This window comes from Pseudovirgaria hyperparasitica (assembly GCF_010093815.1).
Source record: "Pseudovirgaria hyperparasitica strain CBS 121739 unplaced genomic scaffold EJ05scaffold_6, whole genome shotgun sequence".
Lineage (NCBI taxonomy): Eukaryota > Fungi > Ascomycota > Dothideomycetes > Acrospermales > Acrospermaceae > Pseudovirgaria > Pseudovirgaria hyperparasitica.
In genome coordinates, this window is record NW_022985554.1 from 762,313 (window position 1) to 780,913 (window position 18,601).

Here is an 18,601-nt window from a genome sequence, read left to right on the forward strand (position 1 = left end):
CTGACAAGTTTTCCGCGGTGTGTCAGAGAAGTCAGCCGCAGCCGCAGAAGTGGCCTGCAAAGCGATTGGCTAGGTAGCCCCGTGGGCAAGGCTGACAAGCTATAAATGACAATTTGGCCCCAGGGCCGCGGAATTCAAAATCATGTCTGAACCACAGCAAAACTTTCTTTGATGCGAGTGATGAATATTCGATATCATTTCATCTGACACGCTGCAAAATGGAAGAACAATATCTACTCCTCAAAGTTGACTCTCTTGGTGGCTGCAGCGGTTCGTAGACGAGTGCACTTGGCGAGAGAGACCTTCAGCCAGTGACATGTCTAAATAGGAAGCATGAGGGCGACAATGAACTGAGACGGGCCTGAGCTGGTATCTCTAACAATCAGAGAAATACCGTAACTGGCCTCGAGGCTGATGAGATGCATGTTTCTTGAGAAGCATAAGATAAAGAGAAGATGGAGATCTGCTATTTTGCTGCCCACGCCTGATTGGCACTAAGCTCTGTTAGGCTAAGTATTTCTATGTATATGGTTGGAGGTTATAAAAAGCACTGTATGCGCTTATGAAGTAATGTTATACCAGTCTTGGAAGAATGGAATATGGACTCTGATACTTATCCAGCCTGCTAGTCCAAGATTCGTCAGGAGTATTCCAAGCCGTTTTGGCATGACCAAGCGAGACGACCCTGATCTTCTCATTGAAGTATATACTATAGCACAAGCTCCATCAGGCCTGTTTAGGCGGCGCGTATTCGATGCACCTTGCAGTATGTTCAGTATTCACATGTCTCACGTGCACCTGAGTCCTTTGTCTAATTGGCTCTTTCACCAACTGTACTAATTACGAACCGTGTCCGAAACTCAAGATGTCTCTGGGTCTGGCCAAACAACCGAAGCGGCTACATTTGTTTACAAGTCGGTCCATGCGAAAAGATAAATCTGATACTCAGGACACGGCATCAGCTACTAATATTAGACCTAAGAAAGGTTCTGTGAAACCCATTGAAACAGAGGAAAGCCAATTGACCATGTTGAAGGCTCATACTCAATATCCAGCAGTGTGGGGGAAGAGGGGTACTATTCGCAGCGCGGGAGTTGAGTGGAGTCCCGAATAGCTGGATAGATGCAGGAGACACGAAACACAATCTCACCGACATCTCATTCCATGCAATGTTGCTCATTAGAATTGATCAATGCTATAAAAGGGGACCTTTTCTCTCAACTAAATCATACTCTTCCTCTTTCCTTGATCACTTCACTGTGTTCCAATTGTGCTTGTGTTTCGCCCAGACATTGTTCCATAGCACCTACCCCGCTATATATTTGTTGTCTGCCCCTCCTTCATTTCATCCCCAACGCCTCAGACCGCTATTTAAGTTCCGGTTCCAATCTTCCTACCCTCCTCAACGACCAGCAATTCGCCCTATTTACCGACTTCACAATCTGCCAAGATGACTGTTCGTTAGCCCAATCGTCTCACTCCACTTCACAAACACCCCAACTCTCAACTGACACAACACCCCTTCACACAGAAAATTAAGCAAATCCTCCTCGACTGCGATAACACGCTCGCCCTCTCAGAGCACCTCGCTTTCGAAGCCTGCGCAGACCTGACCAACGAGCTCCTTCAGAAATACAAAATCGATGCCACCTACACGGGCAAGGAGCTGCTGACGGAGTTCGTAGGGCAGAACTTCCGCGGCATGATGGTCGGCCTGCAGAAGAAGCACAACTTTGACATGGACCAGGCCGAGCTGGAGCGCTACGTCAACATGGAGGTCGACCGCGTCACCGCAAAGCTGCTCGAGAAGTGCGAGCCCTGCCCCGGTGCCCCCGAGATGCTCGAGTGGGCCAAGCAGAAGGGCTACCCACTGGCTGTCGTGTCCACTTCTGCGAAGCCCCGTGTGGTGGCCAGTCTGAAGAAGTGCAACATTGACAAGTATTTCAAGGATGAGCATGTCTGGAGTGCAGCTACATCGCTCAACCCCCCGTCATCTAAGCCTGACCCCGCTGTGTATAACTTTGCCATGAAGGAGCTGGGCGTGAAGCCCGAGGAATGCATCACGGTTGAGGACAGCAAGAGTGGCGCTACGGCAGCCATGCGTGCTAACATTCCGTTCATCGGCTACGTAGGTGTCTATGGCATCGAGGACGGCAAGGAGAAGATGGAGCAGATGGCAAAGGTTCTGACGGAGCAGTGCAAGGCTGCTGTCATCATGTACGACTGGAAGGAGTTTCCTGAGTGCTTGAAGAAGATCGAGGAGAGCTCTTAGATCTGCGTACTTGCCACCACACACCTCATAGGTCCGACCTTCTGATTCTTTTCAAAAGACGTCGCAGCAGGTACTATACTCAGTCAAAAGTCTAAAAACAAGCCCAAAGATATCATATACGCTAGAAGGAGCAATATGCATGTTATGGACCTAGAGACAAAAATTCCAGAAATCACAGTTATGACGTCTCATGCTGGAGAGAGTGAACTTTTTTCTTCTTCTCATTATTGATACACGTTTCGGCCCCAAGACCTCCCTTCATACAGGTTCGCACTGTCCCAACCCGTGATGTACAATATACATTAGGAATATGGTATCTTTCGCTAAAACAACAAACTGCCGGACACGGCAGGGGCAAAGGAACGAGAACTACACACCTCATAATGTCTTCATCTCATCATGTCGCCATTCTCCATCTTTTCTGTTCCACATGTGTGTCTGGAGGTGGCACTTACGCTACATACGCTGGCGGCGCCTCACTTGCACCTTCATCACTTCTCTTCCGCTCCCTGTCCCATGCGGCTTGCACCGCCTTTCCATCACCTGCTCTCCTCAGCGGCGGACGCGCACTTCCCTCATCCGGACTGCGCGAGCGTTCGCGCTCCTCGGCGACCTTGCGTGCTATCTCCTTTGCCATCTTCATCATCCACGCCTGCTCAAGGATGCCACCTGTGCTGGCTAGGTTGCTCATGCTGACCTCGGCGATGCTCGGCGAAGCGAGTAATGTCGGGCTCGACGAGGAAGGGTAGCGGTCTAAGGAAGTTGTTTGGAGGAGTGGCGTTCTGGAGGATGTGGTGGGTTTCGGGTGATGCAGGACTTGTGGAGCGAAAGGAACGGGTGCTTGAGTGTATGTTGGGGTAGAGTCTTCATGAGACGGGGTGGAGGTTTGGCGCGACGGGCCTTGGTTGTCAAAGACGTCAAGACTGGTTGGTTTCGCGTTGAAATGTACGTTTCTGTGTACTGGGCGAAGGGTAAGTGAGAGGTCGTCGTCTTGTGAGAGAGCGGGAGCGGAAGAGGGAGTTGCGAGAGGCGTGATGGGAGTTTCGGGAGTAGTACAGTCGTCCGTTTTGTCTTTTCGAAGGTTGATTACTCGCTTCTTCCGTTTACGATTCGAATTTCGTGATCGGCCTCCACCCAAGCCAAGGCCTGAATATATTGAGCTAGCTCCGGAAATCGACGGACGAGATGCTGTAGTTCCAGTGTCGCTACCTTCAGAGATACTTGGCGCAGATAGAGATGTGGTGCTAAGAGTAGATTGTACGCGTGATAGGGCAGATCTGGTGAGTGTTGGAGATTGCAGACCGGAGCTCTCGGCTCGTTCAGCTGCTCCTGCCCAGGCACGGAAGACGGCGCCCTGTATGGATGGCGTAAACAGTGATAAAGTCTTCTGAGACTCCGCGAGTGCTGCCAGACGGAGGATGTTCTTGTTTGAAAATGACGCATGAGTTTCAGCGCTATCTAGTGACCAACCAGCTAGGTCACCTTCATCCAGTGCATTGCCAGCGTTGTCAATAGGGTCTTGAGCAGGGTTGTATAGGGGGTCTACAGTATTTGCGCCTCTAATCGCTGGCGCATGTTGCTCCTCCATCTCTTGATAATCCGGAACAAAAAGGCGAAGTGAGAGACGATGTAGGATAGCCGGCAGATCCTCCATAAATAGCACGCGGAGCTGACCCTCGATTTCTTTTTGTAAGTAGTCTCGCACGAAGGGTATCGAATCAAATGTAGAAGATACTTTCAAGGATTCGAGAGGGTCGTTACGAAATACGAGGGTAAGTCCTTTCTGTCGAGAGAAGACAAGGATAACGAACCCCGACAGCCGAAAGTCAGAGAGAGTTATCGAGAGTGGAATTGTGAGGCTAGACGCAGCGGCAAGCGGTTGTGGAGAGGCAAAAGAAGGTTTGGTAGACAAGTAAGTGTTCAACGGATTGGCCTGGACTCGCGTTTTAAGGGTCAGAAACGCGTCTCCAGTATATGACATCTTAAAAATTCCTCTGAATCTATCTTCAGCCAAGTCTCCGATCTCGAGTATTTCCAGCTCTGGAGGTATAGATCCCAGGTTCAACTCTGTTACTATGATGTCGTCTACAATGATGGGAGGTTTCGGCGACTTGTTCAGAGCAGCTGTAAGCATGTCCTTGGCGCGAGTAGTATCCGCGATGAGTGGGGACCAGTTGAAGTTGAACGCCATGATGGAGTTGGTGGCGATGATTTGCGATGCTAGAGTAAAAGTGTTCTATCTCTCGCAGCAGGACTGTTTGATGCGCAAACCGGGAACAATGTCTCAGTTACGCCGGGTCGCGAGCGTCGCGTGAGAGCGTTGATAGTGCTGCGCGTGGCCCCTTGTGCGCCATCAGGCGATGTAGATTTAATGGAGGGTGCTGGCGAGACTGTCAAGTTATAGTCTGAAGGGAGGTTCGAAGGCTCGTATGATGACGACGGATGGGCAGGATAGAAGGATGACGGATCGCAGTGTGTTGAAGCAGAGTTGGAAAGATGAAAATTCTGGGTATGGAACGGGGCGCCGGCTGTCGATAGGCAGTGGAAGCCACTAAGGGACAGGGCTGTGGGTGGCGTCATACGCAGAAAAGCTCCACCAACAAGGCCAATTTTCTATCCATTCTACCTCGGACCACATGTGAAGCGTCTAAACTACAAGACGAATGGCTTCATAAAGATCAAAACTTGGATATTCGAAGTGCTAGCAGAACAGTAATAGTAGCAGCGGCACATGCTTCTATTACTCGCTTGATTTTGCATCGCTAGCAAGTAACGCTTCCACTTTGGCCGTCTTGTCAGCAAAGCTTTGCTTCTTGTCGGTCCTTGTGCCAACTCTGATATCGCTTTGGATTCGCACCACGCCGTTAGAATGCAGCATCGAGTGTGCTTGTCCAATGATCTTCATCACCGCATCCCAAGAGCCCTCTACACGTGGTATTAGCACATTAACCTTACAGACAATGGAACTGTACCGTCTTACCGATCGTTGTGCCAGCTGAGTGCATCTGATAGTTAAGCCCCGACGCTTTCAATAGCCGCTGAACCTCTGCGACTTCTTTTGAGACTGAAGCAGTGGGAGTTCCGATGGGAATGAGGCAGACATCGGCTGTACAGGCTGGTGGGGTCGGGAGCGTCAGTGGATTCATGTCGGCCATTTCTTATATCGAATTGGATGTCCGGATGTGTTTCTTGGGTTTATGAAGGATTCTTAGTCTCCTTCGTCACTGTGTAATTAATTAGAGCTATTAGCTATTCTACAAATCAGGGTGACGACACGTGACCAAAAGGGTTATTCGCATCATTCTAGGTGCATTGGCTTCTATTGCTCTCAATAACGATACAAGACACCTGCTTAGTACTCGGGCAATTACTTCGTTCCATATATCGTGCTTATGCGACAGCATGAACCAGCGGACCTCCAATATACACTCAATCGATTCATCTATAGGGAGCCCCAAGGCCGGTGGAACATTGCAAGCGAGCTTCCAGAGACGAAAGTGTCAGTCATCATAGTCCACGAAACGTCAAACAACTTTCACATTCGTGTGTTTCTCACATCGTGGTGATCGTGGGATATTGACACTGACAGCAGCTTTGGCATTCAGGCGGGCACCGCGCCTATGGATGACTGGATCCATTATTATTCCTCTCCACTTATGCCGCCCGGTCCCGTTGTCGCAAAATGAGCTGGACCTGCTTTCAACACTTCCACGCACACGCCCACGCTCGTCACTTTGTTGAGCGTGGGAAGCAACAGCACGAGCATGCCTCACCCCCAAGACGAGCGCAACTCTCTCTCACCGGTGAATACGACATGGTTCATCTCCAGACCAGTTGTGCCTTGGAATGACGATGAACAACAGACGCCTTTGAGGTAAATTCCGTTCAGCTAGCCACTAGCTGATCCAATCCTCATTTCCGCTCGCCCACAAGCCTTCGCATATTACGGTCTATCGTCGAATTAGTCTTTGCATCGCTTCTTCTTGTCTTGCCTGCATGCTGTGTCAGGTTGTGCTTGCTGTGGTCTTGTATACTTGAGAAAAGGCAACTGCTTCGTACAATATACCCCTCTGATTCTACCATCCGTGTGACTTATTGAAGCCTGAAATGCAAGGTTGCGGTATTCTTTTCTTTTAAACTCCTCCTAAATCTATAGTGAGTGAGCATTGTGAAGCTCCACAACACTTAGGCAAAGTCAGTCTAACATTGCTTAGACCGTCGGCCAGTACGTACTGACTGAAGAGCTATAATTCTTTCCGCACAGCCTTCCAATCTGGTCCAGTGTTCAAGTCATAGCTGTACTCTCCCACTACTATGTCAGTTTCATTGATTCAGCTCGAGCCTATCAAGCTTGGTCAACAGTCATTCCGATACTTTGGTCTCAAGCTCATTGACGAAGTGAGCCATCATTTATGAGGACAAGGAAGTGCTTCGACTAACTCGTCTCTAGGGTGCTGCAAATGTGGTTTACAAGCTGACCGAGCTATTTCCTGGAGATATTAGATCTACTTCCTCCGATACTTCGCCAAAGTTTATGGTGTCTAGCAGTATAGCCCATATCAACTTCACGCGGATGCTTCTCCGGGTCCGTAAGGCGGCCGCAGAGAATGTTGAGACTCAATGCGATATTGTTGACAAGCTCAATAATCTCATACCAAGCCATCACATTGTTCAGATGATCCCTGTACAAGCTTCGTCTGAGCTTTTAAGTGCGCTTAACTCAGACTTGCTCACCCGAGAACGTCAGAGAAGACGACCTCAGATACGTTGCGGTAGTATGATCGAAGAGACCAATCCGACCGTGGTGCTTGTTGAGGACATGAGCGCGGAGTCTACAATGTCATTCACGGTTGAGTTCAAACCGAAGTGGCTAGTGCAGTCGCCTGATGCTCCAAAGGATGCCATCCGATGCCGCACCTGCGCTCTACGAGCTATGAAACTTTTACAATCCCGAGATGGAAAACTCTTGACAAAAGTACCGCCATTCTGCCCGCTTGAGCTCGTAGAGGGAAAACAAGATTTTGTCCGACATGCGATGTCCGGTTTACTGCTGTCCGCTAAGCTACCCTACGAAAGAGGTAGCTCGAATTATGAAGCTGTGCTAAAAGACCTGGTCCATTACTTCTCCGATGGGAACGAGGGAAACAAGCTCCTCCATTCTATCAGGAAGGCCCAGCAGCATTTTTCCCCTGGCCCATTCAGAGACCTTCCGGAACTCAACCAAGACCGCAATACTACCTCCATCGTCACTGTGAAGAAACTCGAGGCTGCCGTCACAACTATGACGTTACGAGATGTATCTCTATTTCTACGCTATACATTCTCCCAAAGTAAGAAAGATGGTTCAGTCATAGAGGCGAAGCTGGCCGATCTTGATAAGAAGTCAATTGACAAGATAAGTTCGTGGAAGGATACCGAGCTGAAGCTGCAAAGCGGTGGCTACTACGCCAACAAAGAACCCAACGCTGTGTTCGAGAAGATCTGTTTATTGTCTCGACCTCGTCAGCAAGGCTATCGTGCCCAAGATATGTCAAGTGAGCTTCAAGATACAGGGTATTCTCACGTGCATAGGAGTACCCCTTCGACTTGTTGAAATTATACAGTAATACTGCAACACTGTATAGATCTCTGCTCAAGTCTGCTCCACTGATCAGCCGAACATTATCTCGCATATGAGATTATGCATGTTCACGTCGACAGTGACGCATATGTTTTATCCGCAGGCCCCTTCTGATTGGACACATCGACTTATTCGACAGCCCGGAGCAAGTCAATGTCACCACAACTTTCGCCCCAACATTGGCCAAGTAATAATCCATCAGGCAGAGAACTCAGTAATGAGCGAGGTCATCCGGCAGGACTAAGCAAAGTGACGAGACAATTACGACACCCGCTATAACAGCACAAAGCCACGCCTTCGGGGCAATTCACGGTGGGTGTTACCTCGAAACCGAAGTACCTTCTCCGATCTGTCCTTGTTCCAGTGTACGCGGAGGTATTACTTTTCGGACTGAGGCCAGAGCAGTCGATGTCGTCGTCAGAACCGGTCTCGGTATTCCGATGCTTACTGAAGACACAGAGCGCAGTGTAAGAGCCTGTCGAAAAGCCGACGTAGTTATGCTTTAGATTCAAGATTATGACCGCAATGCTCTTGGACACCATTAAGAGGCGCTCGATGCGTGGGCATGGTCGCGAGCATTATGTTGTGACGTTTAAGAAATGCTCCAAGGCAAGGCAGATACGCACGTCTGGTAGAATGATCCTCATTGGTGATGCGCAGTGGAATGTTTTTGAGATGTCTTGTTGCTCATCTGTCTTCACTTCGAGTAAAGTCAAGCATAGTCTATCGTATAGTTTTACAAAAACCTCTCTATAGTTTCATGAATCTTCTAAGAGGCTAGTGCTATTCACTGAGGCATACGTAACAGACACTGGACCCCCAATATTATACTATCCGTGCCACACGAACGAGCCAAACCTGCCCTGCAACTAATGTAGTCGCGTGGGCCACTCCCACCACCAGAATCTATGGTTCAACATATAACCCACGAACCATCGGTCGACGCTCTGGACCACCGCCGGAACGTCAGAGCATCAAGGAGCACCGCATCAGGGATCATCGCTCCAAGTCGAGATGTATCGTCCAGTGTGCCGTTGAAACACATAAGCCTTTGTCAGGCCGGGCCTCCCGCCGGGGTGTAGCGGGGAAATGTGGACCTCCTGGAGGGAAAATCTGGGGTATGTGGTGATTAGCGCCCCACGCGTGGCTACCTACCGGGATTTGCGCAGACGACATGGGGATCTACTTGTACTATATATGCCATCAGCGGTTCCATATAGTAGTCGAGCCTCGCTCTAGTTGTGGATCGGACGCTATCTCATTAGGAAACGCTGTCTCGTGACACTTATTGGGTCAACCCACCGGAACTTGTGCTCCTGTCAACTTGTCATTCGCTGCGAATCTCTCTGCTTTTGTGCGATGCATGGGCTTTTTATGGTTACGGCCCGGTTCTGGAGAGTGGAGTGGGCTTAATATCAACAAGAGTAACGAATGGCAACCTTTGGTGAGACGTGGTGCCGCGTGTGATCATAGTTCAGATCAGGGGTATAGTGGTTTACGTTTATGATATGCATTATCCCACCGGAACATGTGGCCTTCGCGGATGTTTATTCCTACAAAGAGAGAAGTTAAGAACAATACGAACACTTTGTTTGCCTCACCAACGGTATTTTTTAAATACACCCCTTGATACTGTTGATACAACGCTTTGCTCTCATCTACGGCTTGTGTCAATCGAATATGCTTCCCAGACTAGCATTGGCCCTTGTGGCGGGAACTACGGTCAGTCACACACTCATGCCAATCTTCAAGGCCTCAACTGACGGCCCATAGTTTGCAATCGCTGGGCCTTGTGATATCTATTCGTCAGGAGGCACACCATGTGTCGCGGCACACAGCACTACTCGAGCATTATACAATGCCTTCACAGGCTCCTTATACCAAATCAAGCGCGGCTCTGACAATACCACAACGAACGTCGCACCACTGTCCGCTGGTGGAGTTGCAAATGCTGGCACCCAGGATAAATTCTGCTCTGGCACTACGTGTTTGATCACAATCATTTACGACCAGTCTGGAAAGGGAAATCATCTTACTCAAGCCCCGCCAGGTGGCTTCAAAGGTCCAGAATTGAACGGATACGATAACCTTGCTAGTGCGATTGGAGCGCCTGTCACCTTGAATGGACAGAAAGCGTATGGCGTATTTATCTCCCCTGGGACTGGATATCGCAGTAAGTGAAGTATGGTATCGATCATTAAGCCAAAACTGATCCACTAAAGATAACGTTGGGTCCGGTATTGCAAGAAAAGATGCCTCGGAGGGCATGTATGCAGTTTTTGACGGCACTCACTTCAACGACGGCTGCTGCTTCGACTACGGCAACGCCGAGACGAATAACCTCGACACTGGCAATGGACACATGGAGGCCATCTACTACGGCACGAACAGCTTCTGGGGTTCCGGTGCTGGGTCCGGTCCTTGGATCATGGCTGATGTTGGTGTCCCCTTGAGCTCCCTTGACAATATGGCTAACAGAAATCACACAGCTAGAAAATGGCCTTTTCTCTGGGTACAATGTCAAGAACAACGCTGCAGACCCAACCATCAACTACCGCTTCGTCACTGCTACTCTCAAAGGTCAAGCAAATAACTGGGCCGTAAGTACTCCCCCTTTCCTCCTTCCCACCACCCCTTCTAACACATTCTAGATCCGCGGCGCAAACGCCGCATCCGCAACCTCCCTCTCCACATACTACACCGGCCAACGACCCAATGCCTCCGGCTACAACCCCATGAGTAAAGAAGGCGCCGTCCTTCTCGGCATCGGCGGCGACAACTCTATCAGCGGCCAAGGTACCTTCTACGAAGGCGTCATGACCTCCGGCTTCCCCTCCGATGCCACCGAAAATGCCGTCCAGGCCAACATAGCCGCCGCAAAATACGCAACCACCCCCCTCTCCACCGGCTCCGCGCTCACTGCAGGCTCCAGCATCAGTCTGCGCGCCACAACCCCGGGCTACACCACCTCATCACTCACACACGCTGGCGCCTCTGTCAGCATCGCGGCCGTGTCGAGTACATCCAGCAGCGCGGCAAAGCTAGCCGCCTCGTGGACGGTGCGCGCGGGCCTGGCGGATAGTGCGTGCTACTCGTTCGAGGCGCGCGATGCGCCAGGCTCGTATTTGCGACACAATGCATTTGTGCTGTATGTGAATGCGAATGATGGCTCGAAGCTGTTCCATGAGGACGCGACGTTTTGCACCATGGCCGGGCTAGATGGGCAGGGGAGCTCGTTGCGTAGCTACAATTATCCGACGCGGTTTGTGAGGCATTATGAGACGGTGGGATATCTGGGGAGTAACGGCGGTGTGCATGCATTTGATGCAGCGACGAGTTTCAATGATGATGTGAGTTTTGTGGTTGGGGGTGCTTTCGCGTAAAGGGGTCGGGAGTGAGTTTGTTGGAAGGAGAGTGTGGAAAGGGAATGGGTATGTGTTGTATTGGATGGAATCTAGTATGGCCATGAGTTCCATTTCCGGATAGTGAGACAACTTCCCGCACATTCTGATTGTACTACTTCGTGTATGAACGACGTTGATGTGTGATCGACGAGACGTTGAATCATAGAGGGTTGTGTGTGCCGGCGGTGTGTGTGCTGGATATTACTAATCAATACCTGTACGATAGCGACATCTGCGTTGAGGCTTTTTGTCCTTCTTGGGGTCGAGATGGTTGCCTGATTTGCCAGTTTCGAGTCGAGCGCCACGGCCGTTCTTGATAGGCTCTCGGTGTACGAGGCTCTTTGTCTAAGAGGCTGAGCACGAAGGAGGGGCTGGAAGCTGGAACTCATAAACACCCTCATCTCTGGTCGATGTCTCCAGCGTCACTTGTCCAGCAAATGTCGTTACGGCGGAATTCACGGGTCCTCACACCTGGCTCTCCTGGCGAGCCACGCGCGCAGCACAATAACACTGCCTTTGATACGTCTTATACTGTCACTAGCCCAACCTTCAAGTCAAGGCAATGTTCGAGCTCCAGAGATTCACTATATAACTCCTCCTTACAGAGAGGTCCTGATGTACCTAATCTGGCGGGATATCTCGGCTGCGTTCCTCAAGCTAGTGCTTCAAGACATCAAGCTCGAGTGCCTCGAGGTCACTATGCCGGCTACAGCAGTCGAGCTTCCCAGGCCGGTCCTTTGGGCCATGAAGCTCCAGTTCCTCAGTACAGTGGCCCGGGATATGCCGCAGCTAGTGCAACTGCGCTTGCTGTAGGAGCTGTCGGTGCCTCTATAGGGTATATGTATGGGCACAGAACCAAATTGCCAGTCTATGAACAACTGTGAGTCAAAATATCCGCTGACATGATTCAGCTAATCATGAGTGAACTAGCAATATGGAGGATATAATGGGCAACGAAACTCTTGAGCAGCAACGTTACGTTCAACTAGCACCAAAGGTCCCAGGCGAAGCATATACTGGAAATCGTCCCCCACGTGTGCGCGGCAACTGTGCAAGCGCTGTCTCTTTCAGGGAGGAAGATGTCAACGTCACTGAAGATAGAGGCACGAATGAGGAGACGCAAGGCGAAACTACTAATTATGATTGGTACGCAGTGTCCGAGGGAGAGTGAGCGCGATGTATCATACATCAGAACTCATGCTATTATATTGTGACAGATTCACTAGACGTATTCTAAACTATGAAGTCACTGATCTTACATGTATCGGTAGTGATTACTAGTGTCCGTCTCATTCGTGGATGTTAGCCCGTGCCATGTCAAATCTTAAGGAACCCCTGAGCATCCCAAAGCTCGGAACACACGAGTTGGCTTATGCCGACTCTCCGGTTGGTTGAGACTTAGACACGTTAGGTCTCACATTCTTATTTAGACTAGTCTTTGAGAATTCTTATTAGGAGGTCTTGCGAAATCTAGTCTATGGAAGAGAATAGACGACATAAATGAAGGCATGGATATGAAGAAGATAGCAATAGATGAGGTAGAAGAAGATATGAGATATAAAAAGACGACCTTTCAAGCACGTAAGTTGATGAGCAAACCTTTCTCGAAAATAGACTTAGATTAGAATATAGAATTTGTGGTAGAATTGCTCTGCACACATATTTACTTATGTATATCACGATTCTCAATGTGACTCGAACACTTTTACTTCTGCAGTGCCGATTCCATATTGAAGCAAAGACCATTTCTTCGCAGTAGGCCTTATTAGAACTGAATTATGAATACTCGATCCTATGGAAGGTGAATAATGCATTGAATCACTCATTCGGAGCTCTGACCATCCGACTCACCGACTTCCGAGTAAGCTTTGTAATGCTGTTATCACTAGCCGATCCGATCTTATTTACACTCAGACAGTGCAAGGGCCAAATACAGTCTCAGATGCATATATATAAAGACACATTGCCATGTTGACATTGTGTTATACATTAGGAAAAACAGTCCTACCACAGTCCAACTCCCTATTTCAACCAAACAGACAATCCGCTATAAATAAAAGTCAATCCCCAATTTCTCTAATCATCACCACTATTTCTCACACAAGAAAGCATCATAACATAATGTCCACTCTCAAACCGTTGACGTTATGGGGCAAAGGCGGCATCAACCCCAGCAAAATCGCCATCCTCCTCGAGGAACTCCACATCCCATACGACGTAAACCCATACCCAATGTCCAAAGTTAAAGATCCTGAATATCTCGCCCTCAATCCCAACGGCCGTCTTCCCACCATCGTGGATCCAAACACCGACCTCACACTCTGGGAGTCCGGAGCCATCACCGAGTATCTCATCGAGCAATACGACAAAGACCACACACTAAGCTTTGCCTCTAACACCACCGAGTCCTGGCACGCAAAGCAATGGCTTTACTTCCAAGTCTCCGGCCAGGGCCCGTACTACGGACAGGCGTCCTGGTTCAAGAAGTTCCACCCCGAACAGGTGCCGAGCGCACTCACACGGTATGTGGACGAGATGAAGCGCGTAACTGGGGTCTTGGAAGGCCACTTAGCGAAGCAATCCAAAGATAATGACGGGCCTTGGCTGGTGGGAAATAAATTGTCCTTTGCAGACTTGTCGTTCCTCACCTGGCAGAAGATCATCACGTGGGTGGTGACAAAGGAGGATGGCTTTAATCCTGCGGAGTTTCCGTTGGTTGCGGAGTGGATGGAGAAGATGCTGGCGCGTGATAGTGTCAGGATAGTAATGGGCGAATTAAAGCCTGCGGCATGATGTGCGGATGAGGCGAGGAAGTTGACGGTTCATGGGGGATGATGATTTAGAAAGAGGCTGTTCATGTGTGATAACTGCGGCTACTACTACGGTCTTTTCAGTCTTTACAATATGTCTTCAGAACACCAAGAGTATTCTAAGAAGAAAGTTCTGCTTTATTGTTCATTTTCAATAATCCGGTATGACGGTATCTACATTACTAAACGACCGTTCCTCTTAGAGCCCTAGCAGGTGCGTCTTAATCTGTCTTCGAGTTTAGTCCATAGTAGTTCTTGTATTAAAGGTATAAAACTTTGTCAAAGTTCCTCATTGTCTAGACTTTACCCTTCATTTCTGTTCGCTAATACTAGTATCAACCTAGACTTGCAAATGGCTCTACATGCTAGACGGGTAGTAAAGACTTACTACATGTAGTGCTGGGTGAACGCAGTTTCTATTCTAGGCAATGACGTAGTAACCCGTCTTTACTATATATGGTTTCTTTCACCTATACACATTTCTTTAAGCAGTGTCCTGCGCCAAGGGTAGGACGATATATATGTAGAGAATATGTATTTGGAGTTTACGGTCTCACAGAGGAATTAAGGATATTATAGATTGAAGATTCGTATTATTTATTGTTAGATAATACTATCTCAAGTAGGAAGCTCTTACACCCGTGTATGTAACGCGATAAGGAAATGTCTGACCGAATTGCTTATCTTGAAGTTGCTTATGTTCATCCTCTATGTATGTGTGTCCTTATGCTCAATTTTAGCAGATAGCTATATGTATACATACGAGGCGACCCCACAACAAGTGACTAATGCAGCACAATAGATGATAAAAATCTTAACATATACTTTATTCATATATTCATCACTTGTGGTATATGACACAGTAGTACGCAGCGAGGACTACACGCTATGCCATCTCTCCCACACATCCACCTCACACTGCACAATCACACCGTCAGACTCCCACTAACCACCAAATCTCGCGAACTGAACCCAACACTAACACCGATACTCTCACTCGGCAACGTCCATTGCTGTGCAACGACATCCCAATAGCTCAGATCGCGCCTCATGAGCTCGAACTCGACCGTCTTGCTCTCGCCCACCTCCAGCATGACCTTATCGAACCCTCTCAACACCCGCACCGGCGTCCCGGCGCCCACGCTTGCCGGCATGCTGATGTACAGCTGCGGCACCGTCTGGCCCCCGACACTGCCCGTGTTCGCCACCGTGACGCTGACGCTCGCGATGACGTCCCAAAGCTCGGCGTTGCCGCCCGGGACGATAGGCGTGGCTGGCGAAGGTGTACGTGCAAGTGGCGACGTAAACGTGTATGTGACAGCGAGATCAGCAAGGGAGAACGACGTGTAGCTGAGGCCGAAGCCGAACTCGTACGCGACGGATTTGTTGAATGCGTCGAATTCACGGTAGTCGGTCAACTGGCCCTCTGTGAAGTCTGCCTGCCAGGCGTTTGGATCGGTAGATGCAAGAAGTGCAGAGCTGTTAACGAGATTGTATGCGTAGTCGTCTGCGTTCTTGGCGATGGTGTAGGGGAGGTGGCCTGACGGGTTCGTCTTGCCGTACAGGACGTCGACGATGGAGTTTCCGGTTTGCTCGCCGGGGTAATGAGCGGCAAGGATGGCAGTGACGTTCGGATTATCGGCCCAGGGCATGATTACGGGTCCGGGACCGTGGACGACGACTATGGTGTTGTTGCAGACTGAGGTGACGGCGGCGACCACGGCGGTCGAATTAGATTCGGCGATGAGGGAGAGCCGGTCGAAGCCTTCGGTGGCCCAGGATTTGAGAAAGACGAGACAGGTGTCTGGGACTGGAGCAAGGCTTTCGAGGCCGGCTTTTGTGATGTACTTGTTGTCGAGGATGTACTGGACTAGCGTCGAGTCGGCTTGGCCTTGTGCCTTCAGGGCTTCGAGGGGTGAGACGATATACGAGAATCTTCCGGCGCCAGAGCCGCCACCGACGGCAAAGGTTCCAAACTCAGGGAAGGAAAAGGCATCGAAGAGTGCAAAGTAGTACAACCCTTGAGAGGCATCACTCGCATCGTTGCCGAAGATGGCGAGGTTCTTGGGACTACTTAGTGGTAGAGCATTGTTCTCGTTCTTGAGAAGCACTGTACCGGCAGCACCAAGCTCACGGATCAGATCAGCATGGCCCTCACCACGGGCATCAACAAGAGGCCCTTGTTTGAAGATTTTGTCTGCTTCTCGCGCCCCGAAGAAGTTGAGACTGCCAGTGGTTTCGTCAACAGGCGGAAAATTCTCGTCTTGATGGAGATGAAAGTAAGGGGTCAGGATGCGGAGCACCATGTCATCCAGACGTGCCACATCAAGTGTCCTATTATTCACAGCGGACGTGATATTGGCACCGAAAAAGCTTCCACTGCTCAGGTCGCCAAAGCTAATAGTGCCTGGCATGTCCATGTCCTGTCCAGCCTCGATGGCAGCTACACCAGAGTGTGTGGCACCCCAATCAGACATGACGTAGCCCTGGAAGCCAAGTTCAGTCTTGAGGAGGTTGTTTAGTGTATGAGAGTTTTCGCAGCCATAGGTTTGGTTCTATTGAGACTGATCAATAAGCAATTACTGGCGATCAAGGATGGATCACTTACCAATCTATTGTATGAGCACATAATACTGGCAGAGCCAGCACGTACCGCATTCGCGAACGGCCATAAGTATAGCTCATGCAACGTCCGGTCATCGATATTTGACGAGATCGATTTAATAGTCGTACCGTTGACAGTAGTAGGATTGCGCTGAGTTTCTTGCTCGTTTCCAATGTAATGCTTGGAGGTCGCCTGGACACCAGCAGCTTGCAGGCCCAAGACTGTTTCTTCCATTGCGACACCACTCAGATAGGGGTCAGTAGCAAACCCTTCCCAATTGCGACCCCCAAAGGGGCTGCGGCCAAGAGGTCCCGCGACAGGCGCCAAGGCAATGTGCGATCCTTTGGCTCTGAACTCCTCGCCCAGATACCGACCACGAGCGTTGATTAATCCACGATCCCAAGACGCACCGGCCGCGATACCCGCGGGAAAGACGCTGGCGTACAGAGCTTGCCTGATAGCTGCTGGACCGTCTTGAAGACATAGGCCACCGAATCCGATGCGCTCTATAGGTGCGATGTTCCCCTTGACATAGTAAGCAACGTATCAGGACATTAGGTCAGGACACTCTTACGGCACATGGACCAGAAGACCCCGTCACCAGACCGACTTTTTCTGCCAGAGTAAGGTTTGAGACCCAAGTCTGTGCCTTGGACAGAGACTCTTCCCATCCTCCCGAGCCGCTTATCTTAGCTACAGTGGGTGTTAGTATGGTTCGACATGAAAAACAAGATTGATACTTACGTGAAGGATAGAACGAATCGCTTGAAGCGTATAAAGAACTATCCCATTCAGCATTTCCAAGAGCAACAAAGAAGCCAAGTAGTGACAAGCACCACAACTTGTTGATTGAAGCCATGGTAATTGATGACTGGGGGTAGTGAGCCCGAGATAGGGTGCTTGGAATCTATCATAGTAGCGGCACGGGCTGTCCTTTAAATGCTGAGTGGTGAAGTCGCCAGAAGATCGCATATGCCAGACGGCTTATGGCCTTTCCCACCTGACGGGAGAGCAAGAAGCTTCGATCAAGGCCAGCTTCTCCACATCGCGAGCGCATGATCTATGGAGACCCGAAGTTGCCCCATATTATATGGGTCATGGATGAAGACCTTCCGGCGGCGCAGTTCTACTTTGGCTGTCTACCTTATTGCTAAGGTGGAGAAGACCAGTAAGAAAGAAAGTATCGCTACTGTCACGTCAAATATAGGTACTCAGCCTACAGCACTTGACTAGACACTGAGAAGCATTCGTGCCTTCTCCGGATCAAAATAGTCGGCCACTCAAGCAAGACACAACGAAGAGGCTCATCTGCCAAGATACAGCTGTTATCTCTCAGCAAAAACACCCATTTTACGGGATTGCGTGATACACTGGATTGAGAGAACGAAACTACCTTGACTCGGCACGAGGTGTAAGTCTGACCGGCAGTTGTATCATTTGCCTCAAGCATTCCTTCCGACAACCATGAGGTTGGTCAAGACAGCATAAGTTAGGGTTGACTCTGCAGGGCCAGCTTGATAGTACGGGCCCAACCCAATCGTCATTCAACCTTCACTTCTCCGCATCTCACTGGTACTTATTGAATAATATGATTGGATACCATGATGTCAGTATTTGGGGTCGGCAGCGAAAACCTTGTCAGAGAAAGGTGAAAGTGGGTCGACATCGGAGTTCAGGCTCTTCTCGCTGGGTCCTCTACACGCTTCTCCGCAAAGTCTGCGATGTTACGTGATGGGATCTGGGGTCGGCAACGAGAACCTTGACAGAGAAAGGTGAAAGTGGGTCAACATCGGAGTTCAGGCTCTTCTCGCTGGGTCCTCTACACGCTTCTCCGCAAAGTCTGCGATGTTCCGTGATGGGATCTGGGAATCGGAGACTGGGGACTGGGGA

The 18,601-nt window shown here is 49.7% G+C and overlaps 8 protein-coding genes across 8 annotated transcripts; 5 read left to right on the forward strand and 3 right to left on the reverse strand.

The window, feature by feature from the left end:
* Positions 1–1,450: 1,450 nt before the first annotated feature.
* EJ05DRAFT_485156 (phosphoglycolate phosphatase) lies at positions 1,451–2,272 on the forward strand (the record flags this gene model as incomplete). Its single annotated transcript, XM_033745420.1, has 2 exons — positions 1,451–1,456; positions 1,532–2,272. The coding sequence occupies 2 exons, from the start codon at positions 1,451–1,453 to the stop codon at positions 2,270–2,272; spliced, it is 747 nt and encodes a 248-aa protein (XP_033601532.1).
* Positions 2,273–2,723: 451 nt separating this feature from the next.
* Positions 2,724–4,463, reverse strand: EJ05DRAFT_499506 (uncharacterized protein; the record flags this gene model as incomplete). Its single annotated transcript, XM_033746848.1, has 1 exon — positions 2,724–4,463. One exon carries the CDS (start codon positions 4,461–4,463, stop codon positions 2,724–2,726), a length of 1,740 nt encoding a protein of 579 aa, XP_033601533.1.
* Positions 4,464–4,956: 493 nt separating this feature from the next.
* Positions 4,957–5,453, reverse strand: EJ05DRAFT_509949 (uncharacterized protein). Its single transcript, XM_033748137.1, has 2 exons — positions 5,253–5,453; positions 4,957–5,197 (listed from the first exon to the last, which is right to left on the reverse strand). Exons 1-2 carry the CDS (start codon positions 5,425–5,427, stop codon positions 5,013–5,015), a joined length of 360 nt encoding a protein of 119 aa, XP_033601534.1. The 5' UTR covers positions 5,428–5,453; the 3' UTR covers positions 4,957–5,012.
* Positions 5,454–6,586: 1,133 nt separating this feature from the next.
* Positions 6,587–7,865, forward strand: EJ05DRAFT_499508 (uncharacterized protein; the record flags this gene model as incomplete). Its single annotated transcript, XM_033746849.1, has 2 exons — positions 6,587–6,670; positions 6,723–7,865. The coding sequence occupies 2 exons, from the start codon at positions 6,587–6,589 to the stop codon at positions 7,863–7,865; spliced, it is 1,227 nt and encodes a 408-aa protein (XP_033601535.1).
* Positions 7,866–9,572: 1,707 nt separating this feature from the next.
* EJ05DRAFT_509951 (glycoside hydrolase family 54 protein) lies at positions 9,573–11,392 on the forward strand (the record flags this gene model as incomplete). Its single annotated transcript, XM_033748138.1, has 5 exons — positions 9,573–9,614; positions 9,666–10,065; positions 10,115–10,329; positions 10,382–10,492; positions 10,544–11,392. 5 exons carry the CDS (start codon positions 9,573–9,575, stop codon positions 11,273–11,275), a joined length of 1,500 nt encoding a protein of 499 aa, XP_033601536.1. The 3' UTR covers positions 11,276–11,392.
* Positions 11,393–11,561: 169 nt separating this feature from the next.
* EJ05DRAFT_509952 (uncharacterized protein) lies at positions 11,562–12,542 on the forward strand. The gene is made up of 2 exons (XM_033748139.1): positions 11,562–12,176; positions 12,227–12,542. Exons 1-2 carry the CDS (start codon positions 11,707–11,709, stop codon positions 12,465–12,467), a joined length of 711 nt encoding a protein of 236 aa, XP_033601537.1. The 5' UTR covers positions 11,562–11,706; the 3' UTR covers positions 12,468–12,542.
* Positions 12,543–13,221: 679 nt separating this feature from the next.
* EJ05DRAFT_475316 (glutathione S-transferase) lies at positions 13,222–14,206 on the forward strand. Its single transcript, XM_033743772.1, has one exon. The coding sequence runs from the start codon at positions 13,418–13,420 to the stop codon at positions 14,087–14,089; it is 672 nt and encodes a 223-aa protein (XP_033601538.1). The 5' UTR covers positions 13,222–13,417; the 3' UTR covers positions 14,090–14,206.
* An 826-nt stretch (positions 14,207–15,032) lies between these two features.
* EJ05DRAFT_499512 (avenacinase) lies at positions 15,033–17,570 on the reverse strand (the record flags this gene model as incomplete). The annotated part of the gene is made up of 4 exons (XM_033746850.1): positions 15,033–16,661; positions 16,715–17,236; positions 17,286–17,404; positions 17,456–17,570. The coding sequence occupies 4 exons, from the start codon at positions 17,568–17,570 to the stop codon at positions 15,033–15,035; spliced, it is 2,385 nt and encodes a 794-aa protein (XP_033601539.1).
* Positions 17,571–18,601: the final 1,031 nt, after the last annotated feature.